Source organism: Alligator mississippiensis, chromosome 10 (genome assembly GCF_030867095.1).
Source record: "Alligator mississippiensis isolate rAllMis1 chromosome 10, rAllMis1, whole genome shotgun sequence".
NCBI lineage: Eukaryota > Metazoa > Chordata > Crocodylia > Alligatoridae > Alligator > Alligator mississippiensis.
This window is the reverse complement of record NC_081833.1, coordinates 40202842-40219800: the sequence shown is the minus strand read 5'-3', so window position 1 is coordinate 40219800 and position 16959 is coordinate 40202842. Positions and strand designations below refer to the sequence as shown.

Below are 16959 nucleotides of genomic sequence, written 5' to 3'. Positions count from 1 at the left end.
TGGCACAGTTGTCTGAGTGCTCTTGGTACTCAGGTCAGGTCCCAGAGGACTGGAAAAGGGCCAATGTGTTCCCTATTTTCAAGAGGAGGAGGAAGGAGGATCCAGATAACTATAGACCAGTTAGTCTCACCTCTATCCGTGGGAAAATCTTTAAAATTTATTAAAGATCACATTTGTGGGAATCCAGAAAGAAAAGCAATGCTAAAGGGCAAACCAGCATGGATTCATAGCAGGTAGAACATGCCTGACTAACCTTGTTTCTTTTTATGACCAGGTCACAAAATGCTTAGATGCAGGAGTCGAGGTAGATGTCATCTGCTTGGATTTTAAAAAGGTCTTTGATACAGTATCTCATTCTATTCTCACAGATACTGACAGGCTGTGATGTAGATGATTACAGAGTCAGGTAGGTGGCAAATTGACTTAGGGGTTGCACCCAGAGAGTGGTGGTGGATGGGTAGGTATTGACCTGGAAAGATGTGGGCAGTGGAGTCCCACAAGGCTTGGTTTTTGAACCGGAGCTGTTCAATGTCTTCATCAGTGACTCGGATGAGGGTGTGGAAAGCATTCTGTCCAAATTCGCAGATGATACCAAATTATGGGGTTAAGTTAAAACATCAGAGGGTAGGAAACAAATCCAGGCAGATCTGGACAGGTTGCAAGAGTGGGTGGAACAGAACAGGATGCAGTTCAATAAAGACAAATGCAAGGTGCTGCACCTAGGGAGGAATCTCTAGCATGCTTACAGGCTGGGCAGCAGAAAGGGATCTCGGAGTCACTGCTGACTCCAAGATGAACACGAGTTGTCAATGTAATGAAGCGATCACTTTATCATGCATTAGCAGGTGCATGACAAACAGTTCCAAGGAGGTGATATTTCCCCTTTTGTGGCATTGGACAGGCTACAATTGGAGTACTGTGTCCAGTTTTGGGTGCCACACTTCAAGAGGGATGTGGACAACCTCGAGAGGGTTCAGAGGAAGGCCACTTGTATGGTTAGGGGACTGCAGGCAAAGCCCTGTGATGAGAGACCGAGGGCCCTGGATCTCTTCAACCTCTGCAAGAGAAGGCTGAGAGGTGATCTTGTGACTGCCTACAAATCCATTTGGCAGGGCAGTGCGGCGGTGTAGCAAGAAATAGGAGATGCTTTGTTTACCAGGGCAACCCTTGGAGTAACTAGGAACAATGGCCACAAACTGATGGAGAGCAGATTTAGGTTAGATATCAGGAAGAACTTCTTTATGGTAAGGGTCGCCAGAATCTGGAATGGGCTTCCAAGGGAGGTGGTGCCTCCTCTTCAAGAGGAGGCTGCACATGCACCTGGCTGGGGTTGTCTGACCCCAGCGCTCTTTGCTGTCCAGGGCAGGGGTTGGACTTGATGATCTGCTAAGGTCCCTTCCAACCCAAACACCTATGAATATGGTGTTCAGGAGCTCTTAGGCATCTGTAGGTGTGAAAGGTCAGGGTCACAGAGGAGAATGGAATGAAGTTCACACCAGCAGAGCAGTAGGCTGCACTAGGGAAAAAGGTAGTAAATTGTACTTGGGGTGTAACCAGTCAAACAAGAGGTGACGATCTGGCAGCTGCAGCATGGGCAAGGAGTTGGGTAGCACAAGGTTAAGACATTTCCATGGACAGCAAAGCCTGAAGTCCTCCTGCTTCATACCACAAACTGACCAACAGTGGAGAGAGGGGCTGGAAGACTTCCCTGAGGAATGCTGCTACTGCTGGGTGCAGGACACCAGATCAAGTAGATCCCTTGGGTTGCTCCAGTCTGACATTATGGGTCCTAGCTGGGGGCCAAACATACCCCAACCTCTTGCCAGTTTACCCCACTGTGAAAGCTCTTTTGAGTAGTTACACTGGGGCTGTGAACTCTCAGCAGATCTTTACTAAGTGGGACATGTGCTGAGACGGGTTATAACCTCTCAGTGCATTTCAAATGCTGAGCAAAGGGCAGACTCTAGCTATGTGGAAGGAAGGTTGCATTGCCTCCCTTTGCCTGGGAAATAAATGGCAAATTTGGACGTGGTCTCAAAACACAAAGGAGGCACAGATATTGGGCTTGGCCTGGAGAGCCAAGTGCCCTGCACGGTCCCCAGGGCTGAAGTCAAATGGGGCCCAGAGGGCTGCCCAAGTCCCTAGACTGTGATGGAGATTCCCAAGGAAGGGTACACACCAGGCATTCTGCGCCATTCTTTTATTTTGATATGGGGAGGGGTTTTTGTAGGTACAAAGATCTATTTTCAAGCTAGAAATCTGATTTGGACTCTATATACACACATGTAGAATGCTCTGAGGTTAGCTATAAATTAAGGCTGCATCACCATATGCACAGCAGTGAGGGGAGTTACACTGGGGGCTAGGGACACGCACACACACATACACGTGTGCATGCACACGCACAGGAATGTGGATCCAGAGAGCCAGGAGCACTGGAGAATTAGATGCTGCTGGCACTGCCCTGGGGAGGTTAGAAGAGGCTCCTCTGCAAGATCCAGGGAGCCAGCTATGGAGACCTGTTTTCCTTCATGAAGAGTGTCACAGAGCTGACTGAGGAGGTGACATGCGGGAGGGCAGCAAGGGAGGTAATGCCCCTCCAATCACACGCACGCTTGTTTTCAGGCTGGAGGTACCAGAAAATTCCTCTGACATATTTGCCCTATGGCTTTACTGGCAAGGCCAGTCTAGGCCATCATCTGACTGTCACAGGGGAGGCATTAGTAAGGCAAGTAGCTAGCTCACCCTGTTGCACGAGTCCAAGGATGGGTAGATGGAGTTGGTGGCTCCTCCAGTCACCTCCCTACCAACAGGTCCCAACAAGCTTGTTTTGAGATAATGAGAAAGGTTGCATGGTATGGGGTCCTGGGCTTTGCAGACATTTCTCCAGGAAAGTGCCCTGCATGCAAGCATTGCTGGTGGAGATCCTTCCCCAGCTGAGTGTTCCAAACAGCCCTGGTCCTCCCTCCCCAATGGAGCACATGTCCTGAATCCACTGCAGCCACTAAGTCCCTGTGGCTCCCCCTGCCTTGGCCTCTCCCCGAGCTACAGTCTCCACACATGCTGAGGGCTTTGGCACTCAGAGGATGACCCTCCGGTCCAGGTGCTCCCCCCGGCCTGTCCGCTGGTGCCGCACTTCTAGGTGCTTGTTCTGGACTTTCTCAAAGTGCTGCAGCAGCTCCACATAGTCGATGTTGGGTGCCGGTGATTTCTTGAAGCCATGGCCAATCTTGGTGCTGTCTCTGGGGGAGAAAGCAAAGACCTGAGAGCATTTTTCATGTCCAAAGGGCCCCACAAGCAGCATCTCAGGAATGCAACAGGCTAGTGGGTCCTGCTCCCAAGGTGGGCAGCCACAGCTTTACACCATGAAAAGCTGCCCCACCCTTCACGAGGCAGCTGCTGGCCAAAGGGGCATTACAAGTATGTGCAGATTTATGGCAGCTCAGAAGCAGGGGGTGGGGAAGAGAGAGGAGGCATCCAGGTACCTAGGCAGAGGCCTGGCACTGCCCTCCTTGCTCCTGATGAACTAGACAAGCACATGGGAAGGAGTGGGAAAGGCAGGGTAAACAACAGGCCTGCTGCTCCAATCTAGTACATGGCTCCTGGGTATAGTATATGGGGAGTGTCTGCCGTGAGCCCAGCTCTTACAAAATAAATCCTCAGCGTGAAAGCCAGAGAACGCCCTGTCTCCGAGGGCACTGCCTGCACTCACAATAGCTCAAGGCACTGCCAGTGCTTCTCCATCAACAAGGAGGATTCAAGCTACTCCTACTCCAGGCCATGCCAGGCCCCAGGAGGTTGGGTGGATGGCTGATGCTTTAGAAATGTAGTCTGGGCTGCACTGGCTGCTATCTGGGGACCTGAAGGAGCTGGAGTACTGCCTAGGGTAATACTCAGTGCCAACAGGTACATGCAAGGCCAGAATGTGCCTTATGCTGTGGGGCATGGCTTGCTCTTCAAGCCCCTTGCAAACATTGAAGCTGAGGCAGACTGGAGTGAGCCCTGCTTCCTGGGGCACTGCCAGGCTAAAAGCTTTGGCTAAAGCCATGTCTGAAGTCAGTGGCGCTACCCAGTGACTCTGTTTCCAGGCTTGGGCTTTGCCCACTGGTCCTTGCTGCTGTCTCTTGCAGGTGACAGTAAGCCGGCTAAGAGGAAGCCATTAGTCAAAGAAAAGCCCCTTGTGCTATGGGACTTGTGGAGGAACAAAACACACTAGTGCCCTCCTGCTTGAGAGCTGGGGTTAAGTGTTTGCTTCAGTCTCATGAGAACAGGAGCCTCCTCCACAGGCTCTGACCAACAAGACCTGGCTTGGTTGGCTCCACAGAGGTTCCAAGCTAGAAGGCCAGGAGAGGCACTCCTGGCCAGCTGGACAGCAGGGCTGTGCGAAATGTCGCCCAGCGTTTCATTTCAAAGCTGTTTCAATGTGTTTTGAGCTCAAAACAGCGAAATCGAAATGAAACAAAAGCCTTCAAAACAGCTGAGAAATGGAACAAGGGAACGCTAAACGTTTTGAAAATTTCAAAGTCAGGCTTACTGGCTTCAGCGCCGGTCCCAGCTGACAGCACCTGCCTCCTGTCATCCGGCAGGCAGATCGGGAGCTTGCCTGCACCCCCCCGGAGGACTCTGGTACAGCCCCCTCAGCCCTCCTGGGGGTGCTGGCAGGCCCCTGATCTGCCTGCTGGGTGACAGGAGCCGGGTGCTGCGGCCTGGGGCAGATCAGCTCGTGCAGGAACCCACTGGCCCGACCCCAGGGTGGGGGAGGGTCCCCGCATGAGCTGATCTGCCCCAGGCCCCACACCCATCTCAAGCTGGCTCTGGTATGGGGCCTGGACAGATCAGCTTGTGCGGGGACTCACCACCCCGATCTTGGGGCAGGGGAGGGTTCCCGCATGAGCTGATCTGCCCTGGCCCCATACTGGCAAGACCAAGCCATGTTCTCATGTGGCACCACCATCATAGTGTTTGCATAGCACACCTGGCGCACTTTAACAATCACATGAGCCCAAATTACCCCCACCCCAGGACTCTCTGCTCTAGTTCCTGCACACATTATAGTGGTGCTTCAGCTCTTTGCATTTCTTATCTGCAGATCTCCAAGCACTTTACAAGGAAAGGCAGCTAATGTCACTCCGTCTTCTCCTTCATTTTATATGTATGAAAACTGGAGCACAGGATGGTGATGTTACTCAGCTAAGTACATACATGATACACCCAGAAATAAAACACAAGTTTTCAGGTGAACAGTTAGCTGTGATGCTGTCAGGTAGCCGTACCATGCTCCAGGTGGGTGTGGGGCCTGGGGCAGGTCAGCTCGTGTGGGGACCCTCCTCCGTCCCAGGATCGGGGCACCGGCTCCCTGCACGAGCTGATCTGTCCTGGCCCCACTGGTCCCAGGCAGCAGAACCCGGCTCCTGTCACCTGGCAGGCAGATCAGGGGCCCGCCAGCACCCCCAAGGAGGGTTGTGCCAGAGTCCTCCTGGAGGTGTGTGCCCCTGATCTGCCTGCTGGGTGGCAGGAGCCAGGTGCTGCTGCCTGGGGCCAGTGGCAGCACCAATCTTCCCGGTGCTGGGTGTGGGCTGTGCCCAGTGCCAGTCTGTCATCTGGCAAGCAGATTGGGGGCCCGCACCCCTGGGAGGACTCCAATACAACTTCAGCAGCCCTCCCAGGGGTGTGGGTGAGCCCCTGATCTGCCTGCCAGATGAGAGGAGCTGGGTGCTGCTGCCTGGGACCGGCGGCAGCAGCGATCTTCCAGGTGCTGGTCCCAGGCGGCATCACCCGGCTTCTCTCATCTGGCAGGCAGATCAAGGGAGGACTCCGGTACAGCCCTGGCAGCCCTCCCGGAGGTGTAGGCAAGACCCTGATCTGCTTGCCGGCTGCATTTTATGTTTCCCAATAATAACCTATGGGCGAAACATCTAAACAGCAAAACAGTTTTACAAAACGAAATGGAACAGTGCTTTCGAAACAAAATGAAACTGTTTTGTCGAATCATCAAAACGGAAGTCAAATCCGAACAGTGCTTTTTCACAGAGCCCTACTGCACAGAGCTCTGGAGCGTAGGGCAGCACTGACAAGACACCAGGTCTGGCCCTGGCATAGGCTGCTGGTTACTCCCTCCACCTCCTCTGCTCTGACAAGCCTGGGCTGGGCTGCCTCAGAGAGAGCCACATTCTCTGGGCATCTCCAGCCTGGTCAGCCCACGTGCTACCCACGTGCCCTCCTGGGCTGGGGCTGCCAACGAGCCTCTGGCAACATGCTGCTGTTCTAATCCTGGGGTATGTGAGAGAGAGCCTGTGTCCTGGCTTGGATACGCGCTGCAAGGCATTTCCTGTTTGCGACTCCCTCTCTCTGACAAATGAGCAGCAGCCAGCTGCTCTGTGGGTCAGTGCCCTGGGACAGTGGGAGGAACGGCCAGCTTGCACAGTGAGGTCAGGCCAAGCCAGAGGAAAAGGTTGTTACTGGAGCCAGGAGCTGGGGCTGGCGCTGAAGAAATGTGAGGGCCTTGTTGTTGCATAGCACCAGGGAGGGCTCCAGTTTGACTGATGGCTGGGTGTGACAGCCCCCAGCCATCAGGGGGGCTGGGGGAGTGCGGTGGAAGATGGATGCGAGGAAAGCCAGGAAAAGGAGACAAACTTATCTTGGAACAGGAGGATGCTCAGAGCCAGACACCCTAGCTAGAGATGCTGCCTCAAGTAAGGGTTAGGGCATGGTGGGACATTTGTGTGCCACACAGATAGCAACTAAGAGCATGGGAGAGGTAGAAGCCTCTCCCTGCAAGAGACAAGGTTGCTTGGGCTGTGGAGTAGTCAGTCAGGCCATGCTGCCAGGGGGCAGGATTCTCACAGAGCCTCAGCCTGTCTGGTTTTGTGTCCAGCCCTGCACGCTGTTCCCCCTCCAATCTGCATCATGCATTACCATTCCCGACTCAGGCCTTCTCCCTCAGGTTAACAGCTTAGTGGGACACCACCAGCATTTAACCAACACATAAGGATACAGTGGCAGCAAAGCAAAGGAGATCACCAGGGACAAACTTGTGCCCTTCCAGGAAGCCATGAGAGTGAGATACATGCTGAAGCTTCAAAATCACAAGAGAAAGAGAGGCAAAGCTGGAGCATCTAAACCTTTGTGAAGGACTTCTCCAGCTTTGTGGAACTCTCTCTGAGGCTGGGGCAGGACAAGTAGCAAAACCCCACAAGTACACGGACACCTAACCACTTCCCTGGGCGACACAAGAATGTTGCATACAAAGAGAAATGTAGACTAGGGTTTCTGCAGGGATGGAAACGTGTGGTCAAATACCTGCCTTGCCCAAAGCATGGTCAGCCCCAGAAGGGAAAATATGAGAGGCATTAATAAACCAGTATTTAAGGTAATGCTTTTTCAGGCAAGAAAACAAACACTGTAATCTCCCCACAACCCCAAACACCCCCTCTGCCCCCATCCCCCAGCTCTTTCACAGACTCCATTTTGCCTCTGCCTGGATTCTTCCTGTAGGTTTATTTTCAGCTTGGATTGGCCAGATCACAAAGACGGTTTGTTTCCTTGGGATTAACCAGGATTAGGAGCCAAACTGCAGAACAGTGTGAGGCAGGCTATCTCCCACCCCTTGCTAGCTTTGGTGTCCGAAATTCTGCTTTCCACCCCTAGGAAGTCCATTCCAGAATAGAGAGGGAGCAGCAGGGGCCACAGTTTGGAGACACTAGCAGGAGGACAAGTTTTCCCTGGCCTAGATATTCAGGGGAGAGGCCTGCTTATATATTTGGTGGTTCAATAAAAACCATGGAAAGGTGATTTAAAGGCCTTGGGGGAGGAAAGACAAGGCATAAGCAATGCAAGCTGGCTTGGCTTTGATGATCTTGGAAGGGCAAGAAGAAACAGCATTCCTGCTCCCTCAGCACTGAAGTTTTAGCACCATGGTCACCAAAGCACCCCCCTGCTTCTCACCACACTGCTGACAGAAGCAGAGAACGTGTCTCAACAGCTCAGACAGCCAGAGCTGAGCAGCTTCAGCTGGACAATTCTCCTGCTGAATCAGACTCTGCTGAAAGAATCTCCTTCCTGTTTACAGGGGAAAATAGAAAGGGGTGGCAGCCTTTCCACCTGGGCCTTCTTCATGGATCACTGAACTATGTTAGAAGAGGGCTACAAGGACAGCACTGAGTTCACTACATATGAGCATTGCTCCCTCCTGCTGAGGAAGTGACTAATGTTCCAGGGACCTCAAGGACTCTCCTTTCCTCTTTCACAGAGGCAATCAGTGGGACAAAGCCACTTAGTCCTGCTGCAGATAACTGGGCCCACCCAGGGGCCCATCTAGATTGGGTCAGAGAAGGTGGTGCCACTAGCACAGGGGTGGGCAAAATGCAGCCTGGGAGCCAGATGTGGCCTGCCAGGCCATTCTATCCAGCCCGCGGGGCGCCTTGATATTAATTTTCTAAATTCTTTATCTGCCTTGGGCTGCCTGTCACATGGCCCTCGATGGCTTGCCAAAACTCAGTAAGCAGCCCTCTGCCCAAAATAATTGTCCACCCCTGCACTAGCAGGATTCTGCATGACCAGGGTGTCAGGTACAACGATCTGTCAGCTGTGGCCATTGTATTTTAAATCAAGGTTATCACTGTGTCCTTGGCAGTGCTAGAACATGCTAGTTGGGTTCTGTGGCTGTAAATGGGATGCAGGTAACTTGGCTGGCAGGGCTGCCTGCTGAGAAGTAACGTGAACTCGCAACTCCTCTGACTGGAGAGCAAAGCCTAGTTTATGAAGGTTTATGCCCGATTTATGAAGGGCTGGCATGTGCTCCCCCCTGTCACAGAGGGTGCCCAGCAAGGAGGTAGGTCCATGAAGCAAACAAGCCAAAGGTGTGCAAAGGTTGCTCGTTGCCCCTGGATTCCTAGGCACACCATTTGCAGGCTGAGGTAAGGAGAGTAAAGCACCCAGTCTGGGTTTCTTTGTGGAGGACAGAAGGGTAACTACAAAGTTGAGATGGAGGCAGACTCTGCACTGCAGCAGGTGACAGTTCGGTGAATCACTTCACCCATGTCTCCATTCCCCCTCACGCTTTGTGGTCTATCCAGGCCATGGTGCTCTCATGCAGGGAAAGCATTGCTGCGATATGCATAGGGAGAAGGGAAGTGGCTCTTTACTGTGCCGACCCCTCCTCTTAGATTAAAGGATTAACCTAAGGCTGGGTGATGGACTGGGAAACTGGGAACAATGGCAGCAGTCCTCTCAGCTGAGAAACTTAAACCCCTGATCTGGCCCGTAGGAAAACACAAACAAAAAAGACATGGTGCCTTCAAGGGTGGAAGGGGGTGTGGGGGAAAGAAACCCTGAGATTCCTCTAGGCTGACACCTTTCCCCTCCATGGCTTGCTCCGGGCCCAGCTGACTTCCCCAGGGAGGGGCAGCTTGCTTTCGTCTGTTCTGAAAACAGACTCTGATGTTTAATGGAATGTAGGTCACAGTTAATCAGATGCTCAGGCTGTCTGACAGCTCGACTGCTCCCAAAACCTGGCAGTCAGGGGCAAAGGCAAGGGGAAAAAAACAAGAAAACATGCTAATAAAAAACTGCTCAAAAGCATCAGAATAAAAAGTCAGGCTGCTCAGAGTGCTGGCTGCATGCAGAGGCATGTGGTCCTGAGCACGCGTGTTGGGGAGCAGGAAGACTGATTAAAAGCCAGCCACAGGGTCTAGTTAAAAGGGAAGGAATTGGGCTACTGGGTTTTCCAAAGCTATACATCTTGGAACTAACACTCTTTTCATAGCTCATCAGAGGAGGGATATGCCTCTCGTAGGGAGTTTTCTTCCCTACTCATTTGTCTGGGCTGTGGGAGCAGCTCTTGGACCAAGAGTGTATCGCTGACCTGCCCTGGGATGGAGGTACTTTGGCAAGCAGCATGTCAAAGTTGCTAAAAGAAGTTGAGGCAAGAAATCTCATTGCCTGGCAGTTTTAGGAGAACAAAGAGCCCTGAGAACCTGCTAGGGACTCCAGGCATGTGATAGTTCCCTTTCCCAGGAAGGTTTGCCTGACCTGCATGCCTTCCATCCTGGCTCTGCTGAGCACAATCTGCTCCAGAGATTTTGACCTCTGATGGAGAATGTCCAAACAATGGCACCAAACTGGGAGGGAGGGAGGGAGGGAGGGCTGGTTGCTACCCTTTTCCATACACCGCTTATTGAGGGCTGTCCACATTATTCTAGCTCCCCCTTCACCTACAGCCAGCATCACAACCTTCATCTTTCTTGGGCAGGACTCACCACTCGCTCCTCCCTCCTGTCTATAGCCCAGGCATGGCAGACTGCTCCCCATCACCTTTTATGTGCCTGAAAAACAGAGCAACCAGAAAAGCCCTGGTCTCTAGCTCTTCCCTGAAGAATGCCAGCCTCTATATTTTGGGGACAGCTACACCCTCCCTGTGTGTGCCCCCCACTTGCCAGAGGCACAGGGTGCTGTGGAGAGCCTGCTGCCTGTGGCAGGACAGAACAGGTCAGGTCATCAATGGGCACGCAGGTGGTGGGTCATCAACAAAACGAGCCTTATGGCACCTACAACAGCCCAGCCAACCGCCTGCCCAGAGCTTTCAGGCAAGGTTCCACAAAGCAGCCTTCCAATCCCACCTGCATGACTGACTCCTCAAACACCTGCCCTGAGCAATGCCTCTGTAAATCTCAGACAGGAAAGTCACAGAGGAGAATTATGCATATCTGTTCTGAGCTCTTGTGGAACCAAAGGCAGGTGCATTTGCTGGGAGATTGCCAGGAGGAAGTGTGGGGGGCAGGAGGGGGAGAAGGGCAGGAAAGAAGAGGCTGAGTAGCTAAGGGTGACACTAGCTGGGCTCCTAATCAAGGCTCCCACAGGACAAGTGCTCAGATGGGTGAGCCCGGATGCAAAAGACAGGCAAGCTAGCAGGTGCCATCCTCAGTGAGTACAGGGAGCCAAAGTGGCTCCCACAACCAGGCAGCTAAGGAGGATGGAGCGTTGCCTGTGGAGCCTAATGCTGGCATGCACAAGGACAGCTTCCTGCAGGGAGCTCAGCTTAACGGGCCTGTGGGAGAGGCTCCAAGCAGCCCATGGCAGCTGACAGGAGCTGCATCTTCTCTGTTCAGTGTAAACCTTCTCCATGGCTCTGCTCGTTTCCATGGCGACCCCACAAGTGAAATTTTCCATCCCAGATGCCAAATGCCTGTGGATGAGGCACAACCCTCCCAGGGTTACCAAATATAGACAAAACCCGAGCGTGCGCTCCACGATGCAGGGCGAGGAAGATGCATCAGGCCCCAGTGGGCAGCTGTGATGGTGGCTGCAGCTCAAGGGGGGCCCTCGGGCTGGACACCCTGCTCACCAGTGAGGGTTGGAGAGGATCTGTCACCTCTCAAGCAAGGCCCCATACCTGGCTTGGAACAGTCTTTATGCACCATAAACAGGAGCTGAGCATGCCTGCACACATGTAACTGGCATACTATGCTTCCTGGATGCAGAGCATGTCAAAAGGTACAGGAACCCTGACTGCCCAATGACTTGTCAGAGATGCTCCTTATTCAGAGCTGCCATCCACAACTGCACCCTTCTGCCCACACCTCTTGCCATCTAACCAGTATAAGCTAAACTGTGCTCTAGGGGGTAATCTCTCCACAAAGTAATCTCTCCTCCATACGAAGAGCAGCAGAATGGCTCCCTCCCACCTCCACCCCATGGAGCTGTGGAGCCAGACTAGCACACTACTTACGTGGTCTGCATGAGCTCAGGGTTGGGCACACACTGCAGGCGGTGGGAGAGGAGCTGGAAGGCACTGCTCTGGGGCAGCAGCATCAGCAGCCCATAGAGAGCCTTGATCAGGTAGGGATTATTTTTCACATCCAGCAGCTGCAGGCGAAGATCTGTAGCCAAACAGACAAGTGTGCAAAGGAAGTGAAACAGCACTTATATTCCATCCAGTACCCAGAGCCTTTGCTACCAATCTGCTAGGTCCAGACAGCAACTGGGAACTTCTTTACCAACATCTCCCAATAGGTCCAAGGCCACACCACACTAGTGCCGTGGACCTGCTTCCATCAAGGTAACTCTGAAAGAGGAACTCTGCCAGTTCCATTTCCAGAGGGAATATCCATTATTCCCTACTCCAGAGACTCCTGATTGTAGCTTCAGCATGCAGGCAGTGACTGGGCGGGCTTCTTCTTCTGACATCGTAAGAGGCAGTCACAATGCCACCAGGCTGCTTGCTCTACCGACCTTCCTCTTGCACGATGTGGTGCTTCTGTAACAAGAAGCCCTTTCTTGCCTACACCCCTCGCCCAATTTTGTGCATTTATTTTTCCTTCTAAGTACTGGCAGAGACCTAGCACACTCATTGCATGGGTGTGGCAAAGTTTGGAGCAAGCCAGAAAGCTGAAGTGGCTCTCTGTAGGAGAAACCCACAAATCACTACATATCAATTGAGCTAAGTGTCACTACAGAAAACAAAAGAACTAATATATCCACTTAAAGAAAAGCCTGTAAGAGACAAGAAAAGCCAAGGTGCATTGAAAGCATGACTGTAAATATATCCTGGTGAACACGTTCCCCCTTTGATTAAAACCTATTTCCCAAAGCAAACTTCCCATATCTGTCTAAAGTTCATGCTAAATCAGTCCATTGCATCTAACCTAACTCACTTATTGTCCCCAATGGCTGTTAATCCTCACTACCTCACATTTGCATTTATTGATTAAGGTATATTTCTTTTTATATTTCATCTGTCTCATCTTTACCCTGGCATTCTGTATTTTATGTTTTATACCTTTTAACTTTTAACAAATGTATTCTTTACAGTAAGTCATACCTTGTATTACTAAAATGATTATTATAAGAATGTATTGGAAATGTAATCACTGGAACTGTATTGCTGATTTGGGCTGGTCCCCCTGAGTGAATGCGAGTATGTATGAATCAGTAGATAACTGAATGGCAAAGCAAGAGCCTCTGGCTGTGAATTGACAATAGCCTAGCCAGAGAAACTTACCATTAACAAAACTCTACAAGACATTTTAAGCTAATCAAGCCACCTGAAACCTGCAACAACACAGTCACAATAAGTCAAGGGTGGACTTCCAAAACTGCACCATCAGGTGAAACCCTAGTGACCATGACTGACAGCTGTCATGCACTCAAGACCCACGCGGGACAGCAACCTCCAGACTGGACAGCCAAGATGATGCTGGGGGATCACACAAGTTTGCCAGAGAAGGGATAAAAGGCAGTGAAGTGCGACCCTCAGGGGTGCCCTCTCATCCAGCACCCAACCTACGGAGACAGAAGGACAAGCAGGCGACCCCCTTCTGAAGACACTGCCTTGGAGAAAACTGACCATTGACAGCAGACTCCAGCATCCCGGATAGGTTCCCTGTCCTGACCAAGTACATACCCGTTTACTGCCTTTTGAGCAAGACTGCCCATGGTTTGAAGTATAGTTGTGTTCTGCAAAGAGACTGTAAAAATGGCAGCTTTCTGCATCTCACTGCATTCAAAGAGTCAGTAGTTTAGCAAGCTCATCTTCCATGGGGATCAAAGGGAAACTGTCTGCCAGGTTCCAGCTGTAAGATTATAACTGCACACGTGACAAAAGGAAGCAAATTACTGCTACGGACAATGCACTGAGACCATGAACTCATGATCTTGACACTCAGATTCTAGGTGGAAGCCATAGCTCTGACAGTAAGGAAAAGGTAGCTCCTTCCTTCTGGGCTAAGCATATTGGATTTGGAGTCTGTGCAATGTCACAGACATGGAGCTACACATGATGCCATCTGAAGTATTGCTTTTCAGATTAGCTGCACCTCAAGTCCCTTGAACAGTGAGCACTGAAAAGAAACAGCACATAATGTGCAGAAAGCAAGCAGTCCCTGCCAGAGTTACCACCATCATCTGCAGCCCTGGTCAAGTACAGGGTTACTGCAGAGGGCTATATGGTTTGTACCATCAGTTTGGTCCTTTTGGAACAGCAAATGCCTCTAAGTCTACACCAAAACCACAGTTGGCAGTAAACATGGCACAGCCCTTCAGAACATTGACCGATACTACACAACACAAGCTGCACAACTCTAAGACAGCCATACACAGCAGCAGCAGTGTGAAAAAGAAACCAGGTGCCTGGCAGTTCCCTGAAGTTGCCATTTCTAACTCTCTTCATGTAGACTGGCTTGTTTTACTGTCCTTAGTGTTGGGCAAGCTGGCCTATAGATCAAAACTACAGACAGGAAGGGGATGGTGCTCTGTCAGCCAAATCATGTTCATATGCCTATGTATTAGAAGTCAGGGGACCTGAAGACATCAACACTGAATCAGACTGTACTCTGAGCCCTGCCACTGGAACACATCCTGCTCGTTTGCTCTCATTCTACATACACTGAGAGTAATGTAGCCACTGTTCTAATTAATGTGCCAGAGATACAGTAGTACCTGGCCTCATGGGCCAAAAATTGGACATGCTGAAATTTCCACAGTTGTGCACATGGAAGGGTGGGGAGCATGTTTTCACAGCAGCATTTCTCAGCATGGCCTGAGGTGTTGTAGACAGATCCCTTGTTCTCAAACACTGGTGTTTGCAGCATTCTAGCTGGTTTTACTTTGGCTCCTCAGGTGCACTGGCCAAGTCATTGCCCTTCTCAGCATCTTGAACTCCCTCATTTGTGAAATGGGGACCAGATACCAACACATCTTTGCAACGCAGAGATCTCTGGTTGGAAAATCTCATCTCCCACATGTGCCTCACCACCTTCCAATACCAACAAGACCCCCTTTCAGAAGGATTCAGAACTAGGGCAAGAACTTCTTTGCCTTCTGGAAACAGGCAGTCCTCAGGTTGGCCAGCTCAGAAATTGCTAATGTTCACATGCACTGGGCTCTGGAAAAGCTGGAGGAAACCATGCACCATCACTTTGTGAACAGGGATCAAAAGGCAGGTAAGAGAGGTGGAAAGTCTCTTTTCCTCCCACAGCAAACCTGGGCATTTCTCTTCCTTGGTTCATCCATTGCAAAACTCCCTGCCCCAGCTGACATGCCTAATGTTAACTGGTTTCCCATCAGTTTTGCTGAGCTGATGTCAGAGGATCTGCAGCATCCACCTGCTGCCCCCAGAATTTAGGCAGTACCAGCAGTTTCATCTCTGCTGCCAGGAGGGGAAGGGCTTTGTGATGTGCACACATGCACTTCCCAAGTAGGATGGCAGCCCTTTAATTAATGCACCCAAGTTATTTCTCCCTTCTGACTCCTCCCTATCTCCCCTCCCCTCTATGTCTGGCTAGGGAACTGCAGTCCTGAACTCATATAATTAGAGTGATTTCCATGACAACAGGCTGGGATGTTGCAAATAAAAATTTGTCTTTGCTGTACAGAGACAATGGGATAAAGGAGATTGATCTTGCCCAGCCGCACGATCTTCTGGAAGGAAATCCAAGACTGGGACAGGAATTCTCACTGGTTAAATGCTTGTGTGTCATGTACTTGAAGAGCTCAGTGCACACTAGGCAAGCTTGCCTCCAATAACAGGGCATGAAGTAAGCATATTTCAAGTCCCAGACCCATTCTTGGGTGGAGCAATAGGTGGCATAGCCATGCAGCCTCCTGAACTCCCACAGATCTGCACACCCCTGATGGGCTATTACCTCTCTGACCCCTGCCCAATCCCAACTATTCAGCGAAGGTGACAAGAGGCATCCTGCTGTCCCAAGGACATCTAGGCTCTGGGCAGAAAGTAGGTGAATTCACATGCCATGATCACAACCCATTCGCTGCACCAGGGAGCTTAGGCAGAACTTAGAGCTGGAATCTATCTGCTGCTCGAGGAGAGGAGATATGGGAGCAAAACACAAAGCAACTCCTACACCAGAAGAGAGGGAATCTTGCCCAGTTCCAGCTGGCATGAGAAGGTCCAGATCACCATAAGGAGCTCACTGAATGCAACACAGCACAGGGCAATGAAGGTGCAAGAACACTTCAGAAAGAAGCAGATTCACTGGCACTTGGCAAGTGTCCCAGCACTAGTAGCCTATGGACACACGCAGTAAGGCATAAGGCATAGGAGCAGGCTAAGCCCTTTGGGACTGGCAACCCTTCATTCCCATCATGCATGGTATGTAACTTGTGTCAGGCCACTCTACTCCATGGCACTAAGTACATATGTATAAGAAAAGCACCTGCTGCAAACCTCTCCTGGAACCTGCCAATGTTGCTGACCTGTCTCTCAGATCTAGGCAAGAATAAGGCCAAATGGAACCACTGAGGGGAGAGCAAAGGAGCAGACTGTGCTGTAGCACAGCAATGACATGCAGAGTGGCCTGCTATGAATCACTGTGGGGAGCGTTCCAAGCAAGTGCCTACTGGTGAGAGATGCCAAGGGCAAAGCAGAGCCTGTGCCTCTATGCACCTCTGGGGATTGAGGCCCAATCTGAGGGGATGCAAGTGATGAGTTGATGTCACTGCCTGACAATGTCTGACAAGCCGTGTTTTTGGCAGTGGCTGTGAGAAGCGTATAAATCAAGGCCCCATCTGCTTTATGGAAACTGACTATTGCTATGACTCCAGGCATGTTACTAGGAAAGAGACCACCCCCCCATTGAGGCTGTTAGAGAGAAATGCCTTGTAAGCATGTCACCTCGTGCTGAGGGCACAACACAACCTGGAAGTCAAGTCACGTTAGGCTGGGTCACAACGCAAATGGGAAACCTTTGTGGAACAGCAATGGGCTACAGGAAGCAGTGCACTTGACTCCGGCAGAGGGAGCCAATGACCCAAAGAGCACATCTTGCTGGAGGTGCCATCTTTTGGGTCATAACTGAAACATACATCCTGACCATTTAAAAGTGAGGACTGCTGGGAATGATCCTATGCTGCCTAGCTGTCAATGGGGCTGACAGCACAGCCCATGGGAGAACTCCCAGTCCAACAGATCTCACTGCCTGGACAATCCCTGAGAAACCATGTGGA

General features: G+C 51.2%; 1 protein-coding gene across 2 annotated transcripts in view; it reads right to left on the bottom strand.

Annotated features, from left to right (window-relative positions):
* Positions 1-2185: 2185 nt before the first annotated feature.
* Positions 2186-16959, bottom strand: part of VAC14 (VAC14 component of PIKFYVE complex) — a 207593-nt gene continuing 192819 nt past the window's right edge. For both annotated transcript variants that reach the window (XM_019497296.2, XM_006262191.4), the window contains 2 exons: positions 11726-11876; positions 2186-3242 (listed from right to left, as the gene is read on the bottom strand). In XM_019497296.2, the coding sequence (XP_019352841.2) occupies positions 3080-3242; positions 11726-11876 (314 nt within the window). In that variant the 3' untranslated portion in view covers positions 2186-3079. The remainder of the gene's footprint in view (positions 3243-11725; positions 11877-16959) is intronic.